Below are 18,816 nucleotides of genomic sequence, written 5' to 3'. Positions count from 1 at the left end.
TGCTGGAGTTTCTCCTGAAAACGCTGTCAGCGTGCATGACAACTTTATTGGCATAATCTGCTCCCTTTGCTTTCTCTCTCCTGCTTTTATTACATTTTTACAACTCTGTGTACTATTTTGGGAATAGTTTTGTTCCATGTAGTATTTTATTTGTCTGTCAGGAATGACTTACTGTAGGACACCATGGTGAAGCTAAGAGTGATCATTCAGTGCATACGTTATTGTTTCACTGGAATTGACTTATAGGCTATTCAATCACAGTCAGAGATCAACAATTGTTGTTACAGCTGGTTGGAGAAATAGATGACAGACTACTGGAATCTGGTTCAAGACTACAGACAAAGTGATTGATCCTAGAGCAGTGTTGGGGAACGATACTTTTAAAAGTAACTTGTTGTGTTACACCGTTACTTACTATGAAAAGTAACTAGTTACATTACTTTTGAGTTACCAAAAACAGAAAACCCTCTGAAGAGGCCTTGCACGTGTTGGTCATTCATTCTTATGCCCAATTGACTATCTTTGAATGGCTTGCATATCCTACCGTCCATAGCCTAATCAATAACTCTGGGCTATACCAGCTCAAGTAATAAAGACAGACGCCATATCTCCTTTACAATACTTTAAAAAAATAATATAAAACCAACTTGGCAGTAAAGGGAGAGCTCAAATACAAGGACAAGAGGCTACTGTTTTACACACATACGAACTGGCCAGAGAGTTCTATGTAAAACTATACGATCACATTGTGTAATTGTAGTGCCCCTTCCTTTTATTGTGAAGACAGAGCTGGAGAAATGTAATTTCTTATCAACTGAGCCTAATTTGATCACCTAGCTACGTTGTTTGCTTTATTACCAGACAATAAATGGGTCAATCGCCTGAACCCGATGATCCTGTGTTTGCGTGTGAATCCTGCAAGTAGCATCAGTCAAGATTTGAGGGGTAACATCTGTCCTTTTCTTCTACCAATTTAAAGTAATGTGAATACTTCCACGATAAAGGCTATTGTCTCTGCCATCTTGCTAGCTATCTAGCTACCAGCTGCCATGCCAGCTACATGCTGCAACGTTCATGCAGAAACAGGAAGAGTGCGAACAATGCCGAATGTAGGATAGGGGTAGTGATTTTAATTTGTGCCAACAAAGAAAAAGGGAAATCATATTGCAATAGTAACTCGTTATTATTTAAAGGGATAGTTCACCCGAATTACAAAATGCCATATTGGTTTCCTTACCCTGTAAGCAGTCTATGGACTATGACGGCAATCCATGCTTTGGTTTAGTTTCCCTGGCACTGTTTCCACATGCTAACATTTTGTGGCACAAATCCTATTCAAGTCATGGGACCGATATTATCATTTTTCGGGCATCACGTTGAAATCATCTATACTATTATATCATCTATACTATCATCTATATAATTTCTAAACGGTTTACCCGATATAGATAAATACCCTCAAATTAAAGCTGACAGTCTGAACTTTAACCCCAAATACATTATATCATTTCTAATTCAAAGTGCTGGAGTACAGAGCCAAAACAACAAAAAATGTATCACTGTCCCAATACTTTTGGAGCTCACTGTAGCTGTGTCTCTATTTGCCTTCAACCAACAGGCCATGCTGGCCTTACTGCCAACCTCCCAGACAACCAGGGTTTTTCCTAGGTCTCAGGAAGAAGCAATATGTTTTGTTCCCAGCTTGACAACCCTAAAGCAAACACTCCAGACCTCCCTCTCTCCCTCTCCTCCCTCTCCAGACAAAGTGACCTGATTTGTCCTGTGTTATGACAGGAACAATGTGCAGTACTTTATTGCTGTGCCTTGCCTAGGAGAAACAGTCATTAACTGAGAGAAAAACCTTACAAGCCAGTAATGTGAAACATATAGCCTATGGAATACAAAAACCACTAAAACTGATGTGTTTGAATGTGCATGTTAATTCCCTACTTAGGTTTGGGTGATATGGTGGTATGTTCAGGAAGCAGGGTCTCATTGTCAGTATTCACAGTGATGTACATGTATATACTAGGGATGCACGATATATCGGTAAGCATATTGGAATCGGCCTATATTAGCTAAAAATGCCAACATCGTCATTGGCCCGATGTCTAGTTTAATGCTGATGTGCAAAACCGATGTCAAAACTGACGTGCATACCTATCTAACGTAGATAGATGACGTAATGACACCACGAAAAATATAGCGCTACACATGCAACACAGCATTCCTAACCTAGCCCACAATGTCTGCTGTGTGGATTGAGCAGTCAACAAGTCGAGCAGTCATTTGAAAGAGTAAGAACATTTCAGCGAGACAACTCAAAGATGAAATCCATTAATGCCAAGATAATGCAATTCATTGCCCTTGACAATCAACCGTTCTCTGTCATGGATGATGTTGGCTTTTGCCGACTGGTCGAGCACCGGTAAACACTACCAAGTGCTTTATTTTTCAGATGCTGCCCTACCGGAGTTACACAGCATCCATGAGCTACTTGATATGGGCGTCACTGCTATTAGCTTCACGACTGACATTTGTACCAGCGATGTCAGCCCCATGAGCATTATGATTCTGACAGCACAGTGGGTCCACGAGGATTTCCTACTGAGGAAAGCCGTATTGTATGCTCAAGAATGTGCTGGTTCTCATGCCGCTGCTGACATTTCAATGGCATTTGAGAACATGTTTGAAACTTGGAAACATGAACACTCCTAGCTCCATTCGAACAACTGACTCGAGAAATAAGCTCAACTGTCTGCAGCAGACGTGATACCCTGTCATGGCGTTGAAACACCTGCTCAACAAAAATGCCAACACAGACCGTCGGGTTAACGTGGAAAAGTACTCTACTAGAGGCTGTGAACAAGCGATTCGGTGGCGTTCTCTCTGAGCCTCTACTGTGTCGCCACCATGGCGACGCTAGGTACAAGGACCGCTACTTCGATGCAGACAAGAAACAGGGTTTATGTGAAATGTTACAGACAGCTGGACAGGATGGAAACGGACATAGTGACAGTGCACACCGAGGAAGAGAGGCCACAGACAGACAGAGCTGAAACTTCACTGCTTGATATATGATGAAATCCTGGTGAGACTGAACAAATTAACAACGAAACACCACAGCAAGTAAGTGAAAGAAATAGGTTTTTATTATGTTTTACTGGTAATGGGGACATACGTAAATGCCAAAAAAATAACTTTGTGGTCAGTGTGTGTGTGTGTGTGTGTGTGTGTGTGCGCGCGCGCGCGCGTGTGTGTGTGTGTGTGTGTGTGTGTGGTGTGTGTGTGTTTCAACTATTTAACTGTACTCGAATGCTTAAAACGCTGCTAAAATGTTAAATATCGGTTATCGGTGTCGTTTTTTTTGGCAAGGAAAATATCGGTATCGGCCAAAAATGACATATCGGTACATCCCTAGTATATACAGCTTTGATCTAAGCCAGTGTAATTTAGTGAATGGTGAAACTGACTCATTTTTTCCATACATGCTCATTAATTGGCTGCTCGAGGCATATGCATAACATCTGTCATGCTGACTGGAGCTGGATTCCCATCGGTGCTAGGGCTGACCCGGAGCCAGCACGGCAAATGTCAGGCGGGTGCTCCACTCAGTGGTGCTCCTGCTCCCTTCCCTTCCCTTCCTCTCTCCGCCCCTCGCTTTAATGGAGCACAACTGCAAAGGGAGCTGGGATAGCAAGGAGTGCTACCGCTTTTGTGTATCTCTAAATCATCACAATTAGTCAACCAGGGCGTAATATCACACCTCTGCTTAAGTGTTCTCTGCACTCTAGAAAGGGAAGTGGGATACCTATTCAGTTGCACAACTGAATAGATTCAACCGAAATAGCACTGTTTCGTAATAATTTTGTTTGTCCTTTGTTCGCACATTTTAAAGTAAAGTGTAATTCCAGTAAACTCATTGCTGGATTAAAACATTACTATTTTAGGGTTTAAACCCATAATGCACCCATAATGCATAATCTGACTACCATGCACTAGTGGGAAAAGGCAAACATACTTTATCTTGTGCAGGCCTGATGAACAAGAGACACACTTCTATCTTCTGACATTTACAGTATCTGTGTTTTTTTTGGCTGTGAATGAACTTGTGTTGGGTGAAGTGCTGCCTGTCGAACCCCCTCCCATTGTCTGTCTGCCCATCAGGCGTTTCAAACAGCACCTGCCAAAGCTCAGTGTTACGCTAAGTGTCATTTTATTTCAGTAATAACATGGCCATGGGCTCTGAGCCTCCACAGCACAAGACCTGACTGGCCTAAGCTTCAGCCAGAGGCTCTGGGGAGTGTCAGTTGGTCCAGGAGCTGCTTACTGCTTTAACACACGTTATCCATAATATCCAATGCCTGGCTCACTAACACATTCAAATGTGATGTTTTGTTTCCACTTTCAATGAATCAGTTTACATTAAATGAGACAATGTGTCGAAAGATAAAAGGAGATTAGGTGACCAAATAAAGCCTCCCAGGTCCTCATGAGCGCTGGCTCTTTGTCCACCTCTGTCTGTCTGACTCCGTGTGCCAGGCTCTCACCCACTCTCTGACAGATAACACTTTAATGAGGATGTGTGGTCCCACAGTCCTGCTCCAGCTGGCCACACTATTAGAGCTGGGCAGTTTGTAGATTTTGACTGTTTTATAGTAGGTCTCTTTTATATCAAGTATTTTTTCTTCTTCGATATGTACAGTATGAGCAACAATAATTTCTCTCATTATTGTATGGCATCAGTGGGTTGATGATTGTCAAAATCTGTCTGGTTGGGATCAGAGGTGATACACATGTTTAAGTGCAGTTCAATACAGTTTCCTTGACTCTGGCGCATTTTTGGGGGCGTAATTATTTACATAGCATTCATTTGATTTTGTACATTTTATGATATTTTTACACATTTTTAAGAAATCCCATGCTTTTAAAAATCCCATGTTTGAGAAATATACCACAACATTTTTGCTCTGCTTCAGTGACATGTTTGAAAGATTTTCATGGTTGTGCTTTTTTTTTTTTTTTTTACAAGATTTGTCCTTACAATGAAATAGTTCCTTGGTTACGGCCCTCTGCATTATAAAGCTTGCCCCATACTGCCCTCTGGAAAAAGCCATGGATTAGTGAACATGGTTCACCACCTTGTGGTTGAGTTTAGAATTGTTACATTTCATCCATGAGATGGATAACGTGTTGTCTACTGTACTACTATAAAGCCTTATCTCTCTACTTGTCTCCATGTCATTCCAGGGATCGTCTTCTCTACTTTGGTGTTTGGGCCTGCTTGTGGTTTCCTCCTGGGGTCCCTCTGCACCAAGTTCTATGTGGACTTCCTCTTCATCGACACCAGTGAGTTACTGGGAAATACAACCTCACATCAATCCCAACACTGTTCTATGGAAAAGCAATTAAGAAGTCCATTAACCTAGCAACACATAATTAGAGCTAAGTACTTTGTTATTCAAGGTAAGCCAAAATAATGTTAATTTGGTTTATTAACATTATAGTATTATGATTGAATTATGAGCCTATAATCTAATTGTTAAATTAACACTCTCCCTCTAGAATCTAACATTGGAATTCCTCAGTAGTTGAATATAAGTCAAGAGGCAAATGTTTTCCTCTCAATATTTAGTCTGATAAAAGTGTTCTGTCTGCACAGGTAAGCTGGACATCACTTCTGATGACCCTCGGTGGATCGGAGCCTGGTGGGGGGGCTTCCTCCTGTGTGGTGCCTTGCTCTTCTTCTCATCCCTCTTCATGTTTGGCTTCCCCCAAACCCTGTCAGACCGAGAGAAGGACAGGGACGGTGGAGGGGAGAGTGAGCAGGCCATGCTCCCCTCTACCTCTCTGCCCCTGGACTATAATGAGATGCCCAAGTCAAGCAACGGGGTCGTACACAATAACCATGAGCCTGTCAACGGCCCCACCTGCTTTCAGCAGCTCAGAGGTGAGGGGGGATTTTTTTTTCTGTCCCTTTATATTGCATTTAGTATTTGTTCAGTTAAATTAACACTTGTTATGTATTGTATATAGTGTAGCACATCACTTGTTCTCCATCTGTATCCCACCATGATTTGTTAGAGTACCTCAAAATCAAATGCTGACCGTATAACCTCCCAAGAGTATATTCCCCCTCAAGCCGATACCACGACGGCCCTCAAGGAACTACACTGAACTTAGTGCAAACTGGAAACCACATATCCTGAGGCCGCATTTATTGTTGCTGAGGATTTTAACAAAGCAAATTTGAGGAAAACATTACTGAAGTTCTATCAAAACATTGTCTGAAGTACTCGCGCATCAAAAACTCTCGACCATTGTGACTCCCCCTTCCGGGATGGCTACAAGGCCTGCCCCCACCCTCCCTTCGGCAAATCAGATCACGACTCCATCCTGCTCGTCCCTTCCTATAGGCAGAAATTCAAACAGGAAGTACCCATGCTAAGGTCTATTCAACGTTGGTCTGACCAATCGGAATCCATTCTTCAAGATTATTTTGACCATGCGGACTGGGATATGTTCTGGGTATTCTCTGAGAATAACACTGACGTATACACGGACACAGTGGCTGAGTTCATCAGGAAGTGTATAGGGGATGTTGTTCCCACTGTGACTATTAACACCTACCCAAACTAGAAACAGTGGATAGATGGCAGCATTCAAGGACTGTGGGCTCTAGCTCTCTGTGGCCGACGTGAGTAAGATGTTTAAGCGTGTTAACCCTCGCAAGTCTGCGGCCCAGACGTCATCCCTAGCCGCGTCCTCAGAGCATCCGCAGACCAGCTGGCTGGAGTGTTTACGGACATATTCAATCTCTCCCTATCCCAGTCTGCTGTCCCCACTTGCTTCAAGACGTCCACCATTGTTTCTGTACCAAAGAAATTACTATTGCCCCGTAGCACTAACTTCTGTCATCATGAAATGCTTTAAGAGGCTAGTTAAGGATCATATCACCTCCACCTTACCTGTTACCCTAGACCCACTTCAATTTGCTTATCGCCCCAATAGATCCACAAACGATGCAATCGCCATCGCACTGTACACTGCCCTATGCCATCTGGACAAAAGCAATACCTATGTAAGAATGCTGTTCATTGACTATAGCTGAGCCTTCAACACCATAGTACCCTCCAAGCGTATCATCAAGCTCAGGGCCCTGGGTCTGAACCCTGTCCTGTGCAACTGGGTCCTGGACTTCCTGATGGGCCGCGTCAAGTTTGCAGATGACACAACAGTTGTAGACCTGATTACCAACAATGACGAGACAGCCTACATGGAGGAGGTGAGTGCCCTAGTGGAGTGTTGCCAGGAAAATAACCTCTCCCTCAACGTCAACAACATGAAGGAGCTGATCGTGGACTTCAGGAGACAGCAGAGGGAGCACGCCTCTATCCACATCGACGGGACCGCAGTGGAGAAGGTGAAATGCTTCAAGTTCCTTGGAGTACACATCACTGACAATTTGAAATGGTCCACCCACACAGACAGTGTGGTGAAGAAGGCACAACAGCGCCTCTTCAACCTCAGGAGGCTTAAGAAATTTGGCTTGGCCCCTAAGACCCTCACAAACTTTTACAGATGCACAATTGAAAGCATCCTGTCAGGCTGTATCACCACCTGGTACGGCAACTGCACCGCCCGCAACCGCAGGGCTCTCCAGAGGGTGATGCGGTATGCCCAACGCATCACCTGGAGCATTCTGCCTGCGCTCCAGGACACTTACAGCACCCAATGTCACAGGAAGGCCAAAAAGATCATCAAGGACATCAACCACCCGAGCCACGGCCTGTTCATCCCGCTATCATCCAGAAGGTGAGGTCAGTGCAGGTGCATCAAAGCAGGGACTGAGAGACTGAAAAACAGCTTCTATCTCAAGGCTGTCAGACTGTTAAATAGCCATCACTAGCCAGCTACCACCCAGTTACTCAACACTGCACCTTAGAGGCTGCTGCCCTATGTACATAGAAATGGAATCACTGGTCACCTGCATTACTAGCTGTTTGGGGTTTTAGGCTGGGTGTCTGTACAGCACTTCGAGATATTAGATGATGTACGAAGGGCTATATAAAATAAAATTGATTGATTGATTGATTTAATAATGTTTACATACTGCTTTACTCATTTCATATGTATATGCTGTATTCTACTGTATTTTAGTCAATGCCATTCTGACATTGCTCATCCTAATATTTATATATTTCTTAATTCCATTCTAACAGTGACATGCTTACTTACGGGCCCTTCCCAACAATGCAGAGAGAAAAATGTTGAAAAGGACAACTTGTCCATATACACTGGTTACCAGTACCGAGTTGATTTGTAGGGCTATGAGGTAATTGAGGTAGGTACAGTTGAAGTCGGAAGTTTACATACACTTAGGTTGGAGTCATTAAAGCTCATTTTTCAACCACTCCACAAATTTCTTGTTAACAAACTATAGTTTTGGAAAGTCGGTTAGGACATCTACCTTGTGCATGACACAAGTCATTTTTTCAACAATTGTTTACAAACTGTATCACAATTCCAGTGGATCAGAAGTATTAATAAACTAAGTAGAAAAACTGCGTTGAAATGTATTTCAAATCAAATTTATTTATAAAGCCCTTACATCAGCTGATGTCACAAAGTCAGTACAGAAACCTAGCCTAAAACCCCAAACAATGCAGGTGTAAAAGCACACAGTGGGAAAACTCCCTAGAAAGGCCAAAACCTAGGAAGAAACCTAGAGAGGAACCAGGCTATGAGGGGTGGCCAGTCCTCTTCTGGCTGTGCCGGGTGGAGATTATAACAGAACATGGCCAAGATGTTCAAATGTTCAAAGATGACCAGCCGGGTCAAATAATGATAATCACAGTGGTTGCAACAGGTCAGCACCTCAGGAGTAAATGTCAGTTGGCTTTCATAGCCGATCATTCAGAGTGTCTCTACCACACATGCTGTCTCTAGAGAGTTGAAAACAGCAGGTCTGGGACAAGGTAGCACGTCCGGTGAACAGGTCAGGGTTCCATAGCCGCAGGCAGAACAGTTGAAACTGGAGCAGCAGCACGGCCAGGTGGACTGGGGACAGCAAGGAGTCATCAGGCCAGGTAGTCCTGAGGCATGGTCCTAGGGTTCAGAGAGAAAGAGAGAATTAGAGAGAGCATACTTAAATTCGCACAGGACACCGGATAAGACAGGATAAATACTCCAGATATAACAGACTGACCCTAGCCCCCCGACACATAAACTGCAGCATAAATACTGGAGGCTGAGACAGGAGGGGTTGGGAGACACTGTGGCCCCGTCCGACGATACCCCCGGACAGGTGCAAACAGGCAGGACATAACCCCACCCACTTTGCCAAAGCACAGCCCCCACACCACTAGAGGGATATCTTCAACCACCAACTTACCATCCTGAGACAAGGCCGAGTATGGCCCTCAAAGATCTCCGCCACGGAGATTGTGCCGTATTTGGCTAAGGTGTATGTAAACTTCCGACTTCAATTGTAGGTGCAAATGTAGGATCTTAATTTGATCACTTTTTTTGCTGTGAATTTTATGCAAACTTGTAGTATATTCAAGGTTTTTAAAGGCTTCTAAGGTTAGTAATTTCCACTTAAAAATGTCAGACTTGATTTGCCCTAACGAAAAATGTATCTACCCTCACAACTTTTTAAAATAAATTATAATCCACATAATAATTCACATTTCCCATTGCTGTAGGATTATTTTATTTTATGAAAATGTTTATTCTCAAAACTGCGATTTGAAAAACACAGTTCCAGATTCTGTTTTGTAAAGTCTGGACTGTTTTGTCTGATAAGTCATCTGGGGTAGTGTACGATATATGTTGTCTGTTATGAGAAAAGAAAGCAAGGGAATTAAATCCTCTGCTTCCACTGAAATGATGTAGCTTTTTACTAGTTATGAGGAAAGAATAAAATACATTCTACATACAAATTACAAAATGTTTTCAGATTTTTATATTAACCTTACACCAGTTTAGTGTAACTGGCAGATTTTTATTTATAGCAAGAGAGAGATGTCTGTGTCCATGTGATGCTTTGATATTAAGGATCTTCTCTTTTCAGTGATCCCTAAAGTGACCAAGCACCTCCTGTCCAACCCAGTGTATACCTGCATCACGCTGGCTGCCTGTATGGAGATTGGTGTAGTGGCTGGCTTCGCTGCCTTCCTGGGGAAGTACCTGGAGCAGCAGTTTAACCTCACAACCTCTTCAGCCAATCAACTACTAGGTGAGTGGCATGCACATGCACGACACACACACATTCTCTCTCACATACACACACATACATACAGCCCCAGACCCCCTGGTGCCACACAGTAGACAGAGAGCAGTACAATGAGAAGCATCAGTGCAGTATATGAGAAGGAGATTAGCTTAACCTGGTGGTATTAACTCTCTCCAGGTATGACGGCCATCCCCTGTGCTTGTCTGGGGATATTCCTGGGGGGGCTTCTGGTCAAGAAGCTGAACCTCTCAGCCCTGGGGGCCATTCGCATGGCCATGCTGGTCAACCTGATCTCCACCGCCTGCTACGTCTCCTTCCTCTTCCTTGGCTGTGACACAGGGCCTGTCGCTGGGGGTTTTTTGGGGAAACCGGGAAAAAACCCGTTCCCCCTATGGCAACGAGTAAGAACAGCCTGTACATACACTGGTTTAGCATATGTAATAGCAGTGCTCGTGTTGCGGGCAGGGTGTTTGATGAAAGTGGGAACAAAGCCACACTCTGACTACGGAAACATTTGTCAGAATATACATTTTACTAAATCTGTTTTCACCGATTTTTAATTTAAATTTTTTAAATAACAATTATAGGATAATAGCTTGTAGGGGAAAGTGGGGTAAGTTGAGCTATTCAGCTCATTCTGTCAAGGAAAATATAGTTATTCTTTCTAACAAAGATATCTACATACACTACCGTTCATAAGTTTGTGGTCACTTAGAAATGTCCTTGTTTTTGAAAGATAAGCAAATGTTTTGTCCATTTTAAAATACATCAAATTGATCATAAAAACAGTGTAGATATTGTTAATGTTGTAAATGACTATTGTAGCTGGAAACTACAGATTTTTTTCAAATGAAATATCTACATAGGCGTACAGAGGCCCATTATCAGCAACCCTCGCCCCCTCATTGACCATAATTCCATCCTCCTGATTCCTGCTTACAAGCAAAAACTAAAGCAGGAAGCACCAGTGACTCAGTCAATAAAGAAGTGGTCAGATGACGCAGATGCTAAACAACAGGCCTGTTTTTGCTAGCACAGACTGGAATATGTTTCTGGGATTCCTCCGATGGCATTGAGGAGTACACATTTACATTACATTTAAGTCATTTAGCAGACGCTCTTATCCAGAGCGACTTACAAATTGGTGCATTCACCTTATGATATCCAGTGGAACAACCATTTACAAATAGTGCATCTAACTCTTTTAAGGGGGGGGGGGGGGGGGGTAAAGATTTTACTTTATCCTATCCTAGGTATTCCTTAAAGAGGTGGGGTTTCAGGTGTCTCCGGAAGGTGGTGATTGACTCCGCACCACATCAGTCATTGGCTTCATCAATAAGTGCATCGATGACGTCGTCCCCACAGTGACTGTACGTACATACCCCAACCAGAAACCATGGATTACAGGCAACATCCACACTGAGCTAAAGACTAGAGCTGCCGCTTTCAAGGAGCGGGACTCTAACCCGGACGCTTATAAGAAATCCCGCTACGCCCTCAGACGAACCATCAAACAGGCAAAGTGCCAATACAGGACTAAGATTGAATCGTACTACACCGGCTCCGACGCTCATCGGATGTGGCAGGGCCTGCAAACTATTACAGACTACAAAGGGAAGCACAGTCGCGAGCTGCCCAGTGACACAAGCCTACCAGACGAGCTAAATCACTTCTATGCTCGCTTCGAGGCAAGCAACACTGAGGCATGCATGAAAGCATCAGCTGTTCTGGACAACTGTGTGATCACGCTCTCCGTAGCCGACGTGAGTAAGACCTTTAACCAGGCCAACATTTACAAGGCCGCTGGGCCAGACATATTACCAGGACGTGTGATTCGGGCATGTGCTGACCAACTGGCAGGTGTCTTCACTGACATTTTCAACATGTCCCTGATTGAGTCTGTAATGCCAACATGTTTCAAGCAGACCACCATAGTCCCTGTGCCCAAGAACACTAAGGTAACCTGCCTAAATGACTACAGACCCGTAATACTCACATCCGTAACCATGAAGTGCTTTGAAAGGCTGGTCATGGCTCACATTAACACCATTATCCCAGAAACCCTAGACCCACTCCAATTTGTATTCTCGCTCAAACAGATCAACAGATGATGCAATCTCTATTGCACTCCACACTGCCCTTTCCCACCTGGACAAAAGGAACACCTACGTGAGAATGCTATTCATTGACTACAGCTCAGCGTTCAACACCATAGTGCCCTCATAGCTCATCACTAAGCTAAGGATCCTGGGACTAAACACTTCCCTCTGCAACTGGATCCTGGACTTCCTGATGGGCCCTCCCAGGTGGTAGGGGTAGGAAACAACACATCTGCCACGCTGATCCTCAACACTGGAGCCCCTCAGGGGTGCATGCTCAGTCCCCTTCTGTACTCCCTATTCACCCACGTCTGCATGGCCAGGCACGACTCCAACAGCATCATTAAGTTTGCAGACGACACAACAGTGGTAGGCCTGATCACTGACAACGATGAGACAGCCTATAGGGAGGAGGTCAGAGACCTAGCCGGGTGGTGCCAGAATAACAACCTATCCCTCAACGTAATCAAGACAAAGGAGATAATTGTTGACTACAGGAAAAGGAGGACTGAAAAATTGTCAGACTCCAGCCACCCCAGTCATAGACTGTTCTCTCTGCTACCGCATGGCAAGCGGTACCGGATCGCCAAGTCTAGGACCAAGAGGCTTCTAAACAGCTTATACCCACAAGCCATAAGACTACTGAAGAGCTAATCAAATGGCTACCCGGACTATGCATTGTGTTCGGATCACAAAGAAGAACATTCGTGTGACGCAGAAAAAATTTAAAGATGCTGGAGGAGTACCTGACGCCATCTGTCAAGCATGGTGGAAGCTATGTGATGGTCTGTGGGTGCTTTGAGGTGGTAAAGTGGAAGATTTGTACAGGGTAAAAGGGGTCTTGAAGAAGGAAGGCTATCACTCCATTTTGAAACGCCATGCCATACCCTGTGGACGGCGCTTAATTGGAGCCAATTTCCTCCTAAAACAGGACAATGACCCAAAGCACAGCTCCAAACTATGCAAGAACTATTTAGGGAAGAAGCAGTCAGCTGGTATTCTGTCTATAATGGAGTGGCCAGCTAACACAGTCACCGGATCTCAACCCTATTGAGTTGTTGTGTGAGCAGCTAGACCGTATGGTACGTAAGAAGTGCCCATCAAGCCAATCCAACTTGTGGGAGGTGCTTCAGGAAGCATGGGGTGAAATCTCTTCAGATTATCTCAACAAATTGACAACCAGAATGCCAAAGGTCTGCAGGGCTGTAATTGCTGCAAATGGAGGATTCTTTGATGAAAGCAAAGTTTGAAGGACACAAATTATTATTTCAATTAAAAATCATTATTTATAACCTTGTCAACATCTTGACTATATTTCCTATTCATTTTGCAACTCATTTCATAATGCCTTGCATTACGCCTGGGAAGAAAACACTTCAATTTGCTCAACTTGCCATCTGCTCAACCATTGGCTCAACTTAGCCCATGGCCTTTGGCTCAATTTACCCAAAGGCAAACATTTTGACTATATTATATTACAACACAGCTACAAGGATGCACTTTCATGCTAGGGTTAGGACCTCATATTGAAGCTTATAGAGACCCCAACTGATTTATAGAACAATCTAACACAAAAAAATGTATTTGACTTTGTGAAAATCTGTTTTTTGGACTTAACTTGCTTACCAATTTGTCCTTGTGGTTTCTTCCTTCACAAACTCCATGAAATGATGACCCCTTTCTAAATATTTGGTCAAATGATTCATTTGTCTATGATTTCCTAGAAACAGATTTGGCTCAACTTACCCTACACTCACCAACTGGAAATGTGCTTTGCACTGTTTAACTTGTTTATTTAGGGACATAGTAGCATTCCTATATGTACACAGTATAGTCTGAACAGCTGTTTGTATCTCTCTCGCTTCTCTTTCTTTCTCTCCCTCTCTCTCCAGGACACTGCGGGTGGGCGAGAAACCAGAGGTCCCCTGCATGAGTAACTGTAACTGCTACACCTCCTCAGTCAGCCCAGTGTGCGGCTCCAATGGAGTCACCTACCTGTCCTCCTGCTTTGCAGGCTGCACTACAACAGTGAGCACAGGCATCCCCCCTCCGGCTCAGGTCATTACCCTGGAAGCCTTCCACCCTCATCGCTCTGCATCCCATTATGTCCTGTGATAGATAGAGGCATTCACCACAGCCCAAATGCTAGATCATTAAAGAACAGAGCAGCCATCATAGAAATAGAATCCCTGGAAAGGACACAATGTTCTGTCTTATGAGCAACGGTGGACCAGTACAATATGTTGTCTCCAATGCTCCCATGTACCATACAGATACCCTGATGTTATGTTACCCTTAATTAAACCAAAGTGACTTCCATCATGGCCTTCATGCACATCAAACTGTGACAAATCCATAGCTTTTCAATGGCAATGTTGCATCTAGAGATCCTACATCTAGATGGTCTTCATCGTTACAAGTTACTCTGTATTTAGATGCTTCGCCACATGCTGTGACAAGCAAGCTGTGGATGAATGTTCTTTATCACACTCCTCTCACTTTTATGAATCATAGGTATTTTCTCTGTGTTACTGTGTGTAGTCAGAGCAGTGACCTTTCTACATATGAAATCTGTATTGTTATTATCACTGCACAAACAGAGTCGCCACCATTCGTAATTTTACATTTCCCCAACAACCTACATATAGAGAGATGGAAGAGATGTGAGAATGCCGTGTTGTATCTGTGTTCATTTGGCTTGTTGTCACATAAAGTAATACTAATTGTCACGTTCCTGACCTATTTTATGTTATTTTTGTATATGTTTAGTTGGTCAGGGCGTGAGTTGGGGTGGGCATTGTATGTTTTGTGTTTAGATCACTGTTAATCAGCCTTATATGGTTCTCAATCAGAGACAGGTGGTTTACGTTTTCCTCTGATTGGGAACCATATATAGGCTGGCTGTTCACACTGTTTGTTTGTGGGTGATTGTCTCCTGTGTTTGTGTCTGCGCACCACACYGGATTGTTTCGGTGTTATTTCGTTTGATGTAGTCTGTTTCCTGCTCGTGAGTTCTTCGTGTCTTTTATTGTAAGTTCCATGTTCAGGTTTCGTCTACGTTGTCCGTTTGTTATTTTGTATTTCTGAAGTCTAGTTCGTGTCAGTGTTCGTCTGTTTTTTCAATAAATCATTATGTCATCACACCTCGCTGCGCATTGGTCTACCGATCCTTCTCTCCTCTCCTCGTCCGAGGAGGAGGAAGACGACACCCGTTACACTAATGCTGAAATACCTATTCTCTTGTCTTCAGAATTTGACAGGGTGTACATGTATATCCAGTGACAGTGAGATGGCCACAGCTGTCCCAGGGAAGTGTCCCAGTCCAGGCTGCCAGGAGGCCTTCCTCACCTTCCTCTGTGTCATCTGTGCCTGCTGTATGATCGGCTCCATGGCTCAGACACCCTCCGTCATCATCCTCATTAGGTAACACCACTGGAATTCACCTTAACACCATGCCATAACATGCCCAATAGAACCCAGTCAAAACGTAGAGAGTGTTTACTTTACTCAGATATCTTTCTCTTTCCTGTGTGTAACAAATACTGTTTCTCCTTCTCTTCCTAGGACTGTGAGCCCTGAGCTGAAATCATATGCTCTTGGAGTTTTGTTTCTCTTGCTGCGACTACTTGGTAAGTTATAGTACCATTACACTTACATCTGAACTAGTCAGGTTGCACTGTTACATTACTTTGTTTATAAATCAAACATACTGGGGTTTCAGATGCTACAGTTTGTTGACCAGTACTGGTGTAATGTTAAGGCTCAAGTATTGATTTCTCCAGTTGTAGAGATGAAAAGCTTGTGCTGCTGATGTATTCCTCTCCTCACCTGTTTTGTAGGATTCATCCCCCCTCCTCTGATCTTTGGTGCTGGGATTGACTCAACTTGCCTTTTCTGGAGTACAGAGTGTGGGGATAAGGGAGCCTGCCTGCTGTACGACAATATCGCCTACAGACATCTGTATGTGAGCCTGGCCATTGGTCTTAAGGTCACCGCCTTCATTCTGTACACCACTACCTGGTACTGTTTACGCAAGAACTATAAGAAATACATCAAAAATCATGAGGGCTATACGACGCCAACCGAACTGTTCCCCTCCAGTCTCACAATGGACAACATGAAGGATGGGAGTCAGAACCCAAACAGGACAACGTTTATATACAACCTAGAGGAACATGAGTTGTGCGAAAACATGGAGTCGGTTTTATAGTTTCTGAACCATCCAAAGGACTATGCTACATTCATTATTAAATAAGATCATAAATGACGATCATCCTCCTTTATATTTTTTTTAATTAAACATTAGAATGTTTTCTATCTGAAGTCCTATACAGGCCCTGGAAGACTGTTGCTGCTCTCTTCTCCTTGGTAACTTTTGATAGAGGCCATTTTGTTTGTAGAGGTGTTATCAGCAAGGGTATAGTTCAGTACCAGTGAACTCTGTTGTGATTGTTAGTAGAAGACAACTACTGTCTGGCTCTGTCCTGCTCCTAGGTGATTAGATGGTCAATATTATGCTACTGTTATAGGCGCCATACTTCTACCCGCTCGAGTATAACATGGATCCAGTCACTGAAAATGGCAGGACATGTTTGGTCAGTTTCACTATGTGTTACATTTCGTTCCCTTCCACCATGGAACCAAGACATAAGTATAAATGATAGGACGTTTCTCCACGTTGCCAAGAATATATAAATAAAGAGATGTGTCATTCTGTGTTGCGTAATATACGTTTTATTTTGATGAAACAAACAGAGAGCTTTCTCATGTACTATATAGTGGAGAAAGTAGAGCGCTTCTATAGGACGATGGTCTAACGTTACTGTATGCATTCAGTGTCAGAATGAAGTTCAGTGGTAGTAGCTGAAATGGTGTTAATGTCAGCATACACTGTACAAAAACAGTACTCTTACTGGAACACAGACACTGTTTACGACTATAAACATAGAATTGAGTTTGTCTTTCTATGGGTTCAAATGTTATATTATTCATATACATTTCTATCATTGTGAAAGAGATAAATCTGTCTTTTTGCAGAGTCCTTTCTGAATGTTGTAAACGTTTATTTTATTTTCTATTTACATGTTTTATTTGCTTAGTTTATTTAACCCTAATATGTCTTAATATGAGGGATTATCCAGATAAGAAGTATTATTTATGTTTTGAGGGGGGCTTTTGCGCCATAGTAGAAAAGCAAAGATTGGAAAATCAACATGTCTTTCTGTGTGTGTTATAATGACATCTCTTCAAGCTAAACAATGAAGATTCAAGTTTATATATTTGTACTGTATATGTGAGGTTCAGAATGTTGTATTAGAATTAACTAAACTGAGATGATAATATAGAAATTTGAGATTGAATTATTTAAAAAATGTTTAGTTGTGATATGCATCACACATAAAATGGGAGCCAATGTCATAACAAGAGAGGAATAAGAAACAAAGTTCAAAGCCAACTACACCAGTGCTTTGCGTAGGGCAGAGCAGAACTGCTTGTTACCTCAGAGCATGCAGAATCTGCATGTGAAGTCACACAAAAGGTACTGGGAGTAATTTATATGCAATGGCTGATAATCCTACAACAAGGTAATAGGCATTCTTATTTTGTTATCCCTTGACATATTTTTTTGAAGACCCTCAAGGCCTGATGGCACACCTAACTTCTTTTACAGTTTCTCTACAGCAAAAGTTTTAGCATTGTCCCTTTTCTTACACTTTTTTGTATGGCAAAATATAATTTATTTTACTCTGGAAATAAAATTATTTTTTAGAAAATAATCCAGACATGGTGTCATTTTCACTGTATTTCTTTACAGGGAAAATATCAAATCAAATGTTATTAGTCACATGTGCCGACTACAACAGTGAAATGCTTACTTACGAGCCCCTAACCAACAATGCACTTAAAAAAAATATGGATAAGATTAAGAAATAAAAGTAACAAGTAATTAAGAGCAGCAGTAAAATAACAATAGCGAGACTATATACAGGGGGGGTACCGGTACAGAGTCCATGTGTGGGGGCACCGGTTAGTTGAGGTAATATGTACATGTAGGTAGAGTTATTAAAGTGACTATGCATAGATGATAACAATGGAGAGTAGCAGTGGTATAAAAGAGAGGGGGGGGGACAAAGCAAATAGTCTGGGTGTCACGCCCTGACCTTAGAGAGCCTTTTTATTTCTCTATTTGGTTAGGTCAGGGTGTGATTTGGGTGGGCATTCTAGTTTTTCTATTTCTTTGTTGGCTGGGTATGGTTCCCAATCAGAGGCAGCCTTTTTTCCACCTTTAGTTTGTGGGATCTTGATTTTGCATAGTTGCTGTGTAGCCTGCAGAACTTTACGTTCGTTTTGTATTTTGTTGTTTTTCGGTGTTCATTTAATAAATTAAAATGTACTCCTACCACGCTGCACCTTGGTCCAATCCATCTCTAAACGAGCGTGACACTGGGTAGCCATTTGATTAGGTGTTCAGGAGTCTTA

General features: G+C 42.8%; 1 protein-coding gene across 1 annotated transcript in view; it reads left to right on the top strand.

Moving 5' to 3' along the window:
* LOC111962410 (solute carrier organic anion transporter family member 3A1-like) overlaps positions 1-18,113 on the top strand; it is a 58,764-nt gene extending 40,651 nt beyond the window's left edge. Inside the window, exons 3-13 of the mRNA XM_023985483.1 lie at positions 5,251-5,349; positions 5,663-5,950; positions 10,076-10,240; positions 10,415-10,591; positions 11,603-11,611; positions 12,551-12,570; positions 12,756-12,770; positions 14,248-14,364; positions 15,587-15,759; positions 15,901-15,965; positions 16,176-18,113. Of these exons, the coding sequence (XP_023841251.1) occupies positions 5,251-5,349; positions 5,663-5,950; positions 10,076-10,240; positions 10,415-10,591; positions 11,603-11,611; positions 12,551-12,570; positions 12,756-12,770; positions 14,248-14,364; positions 15,587-15,759; positions 15,901-15,965; positions 16,176-16,546 (1,499 nt within the window). The 3' untranslated portion in view covers positions 16,547-18,113. The remainder of the gene's footprint in view (positions 1-5,250; positions 5,350-5,662; positions 5,951-10,075; positions 10,241-10,414; positions 10,592-11,602; positions 11,612-12,550; positions 12,571-12,755; positions 12,771-14,247; positions 14,365-15,586; positions 15,760-15,900; positions 15,966-16,175) is intronic.
* The last annotated feature ends 703 nt before the right edge of the window (positions 18,114-18,816 follow it).

This window comes from Salvelinus sp. IW2-2015, linkage group LG4q.1:29 (genome assembly GCF_002910315.2).
Source record: "Salvelinus sp. IW2-2015 linkage group LG4q.1:29, ASM291031v2, whole genome shotgun sequence".
In the NCBI taxonomy this organism is placed as follows: Eukaryota; Metazoa; Chordata; class Actinopteri; order Salmoniformes; family Salmonidae; genus Salvelinus; species Salvelinus sp. IW2-2015.
Note: the sequence above shows the minus strand (reverse complement) of the source record. Positions and strands in the feature narration are given on the sequence as shown.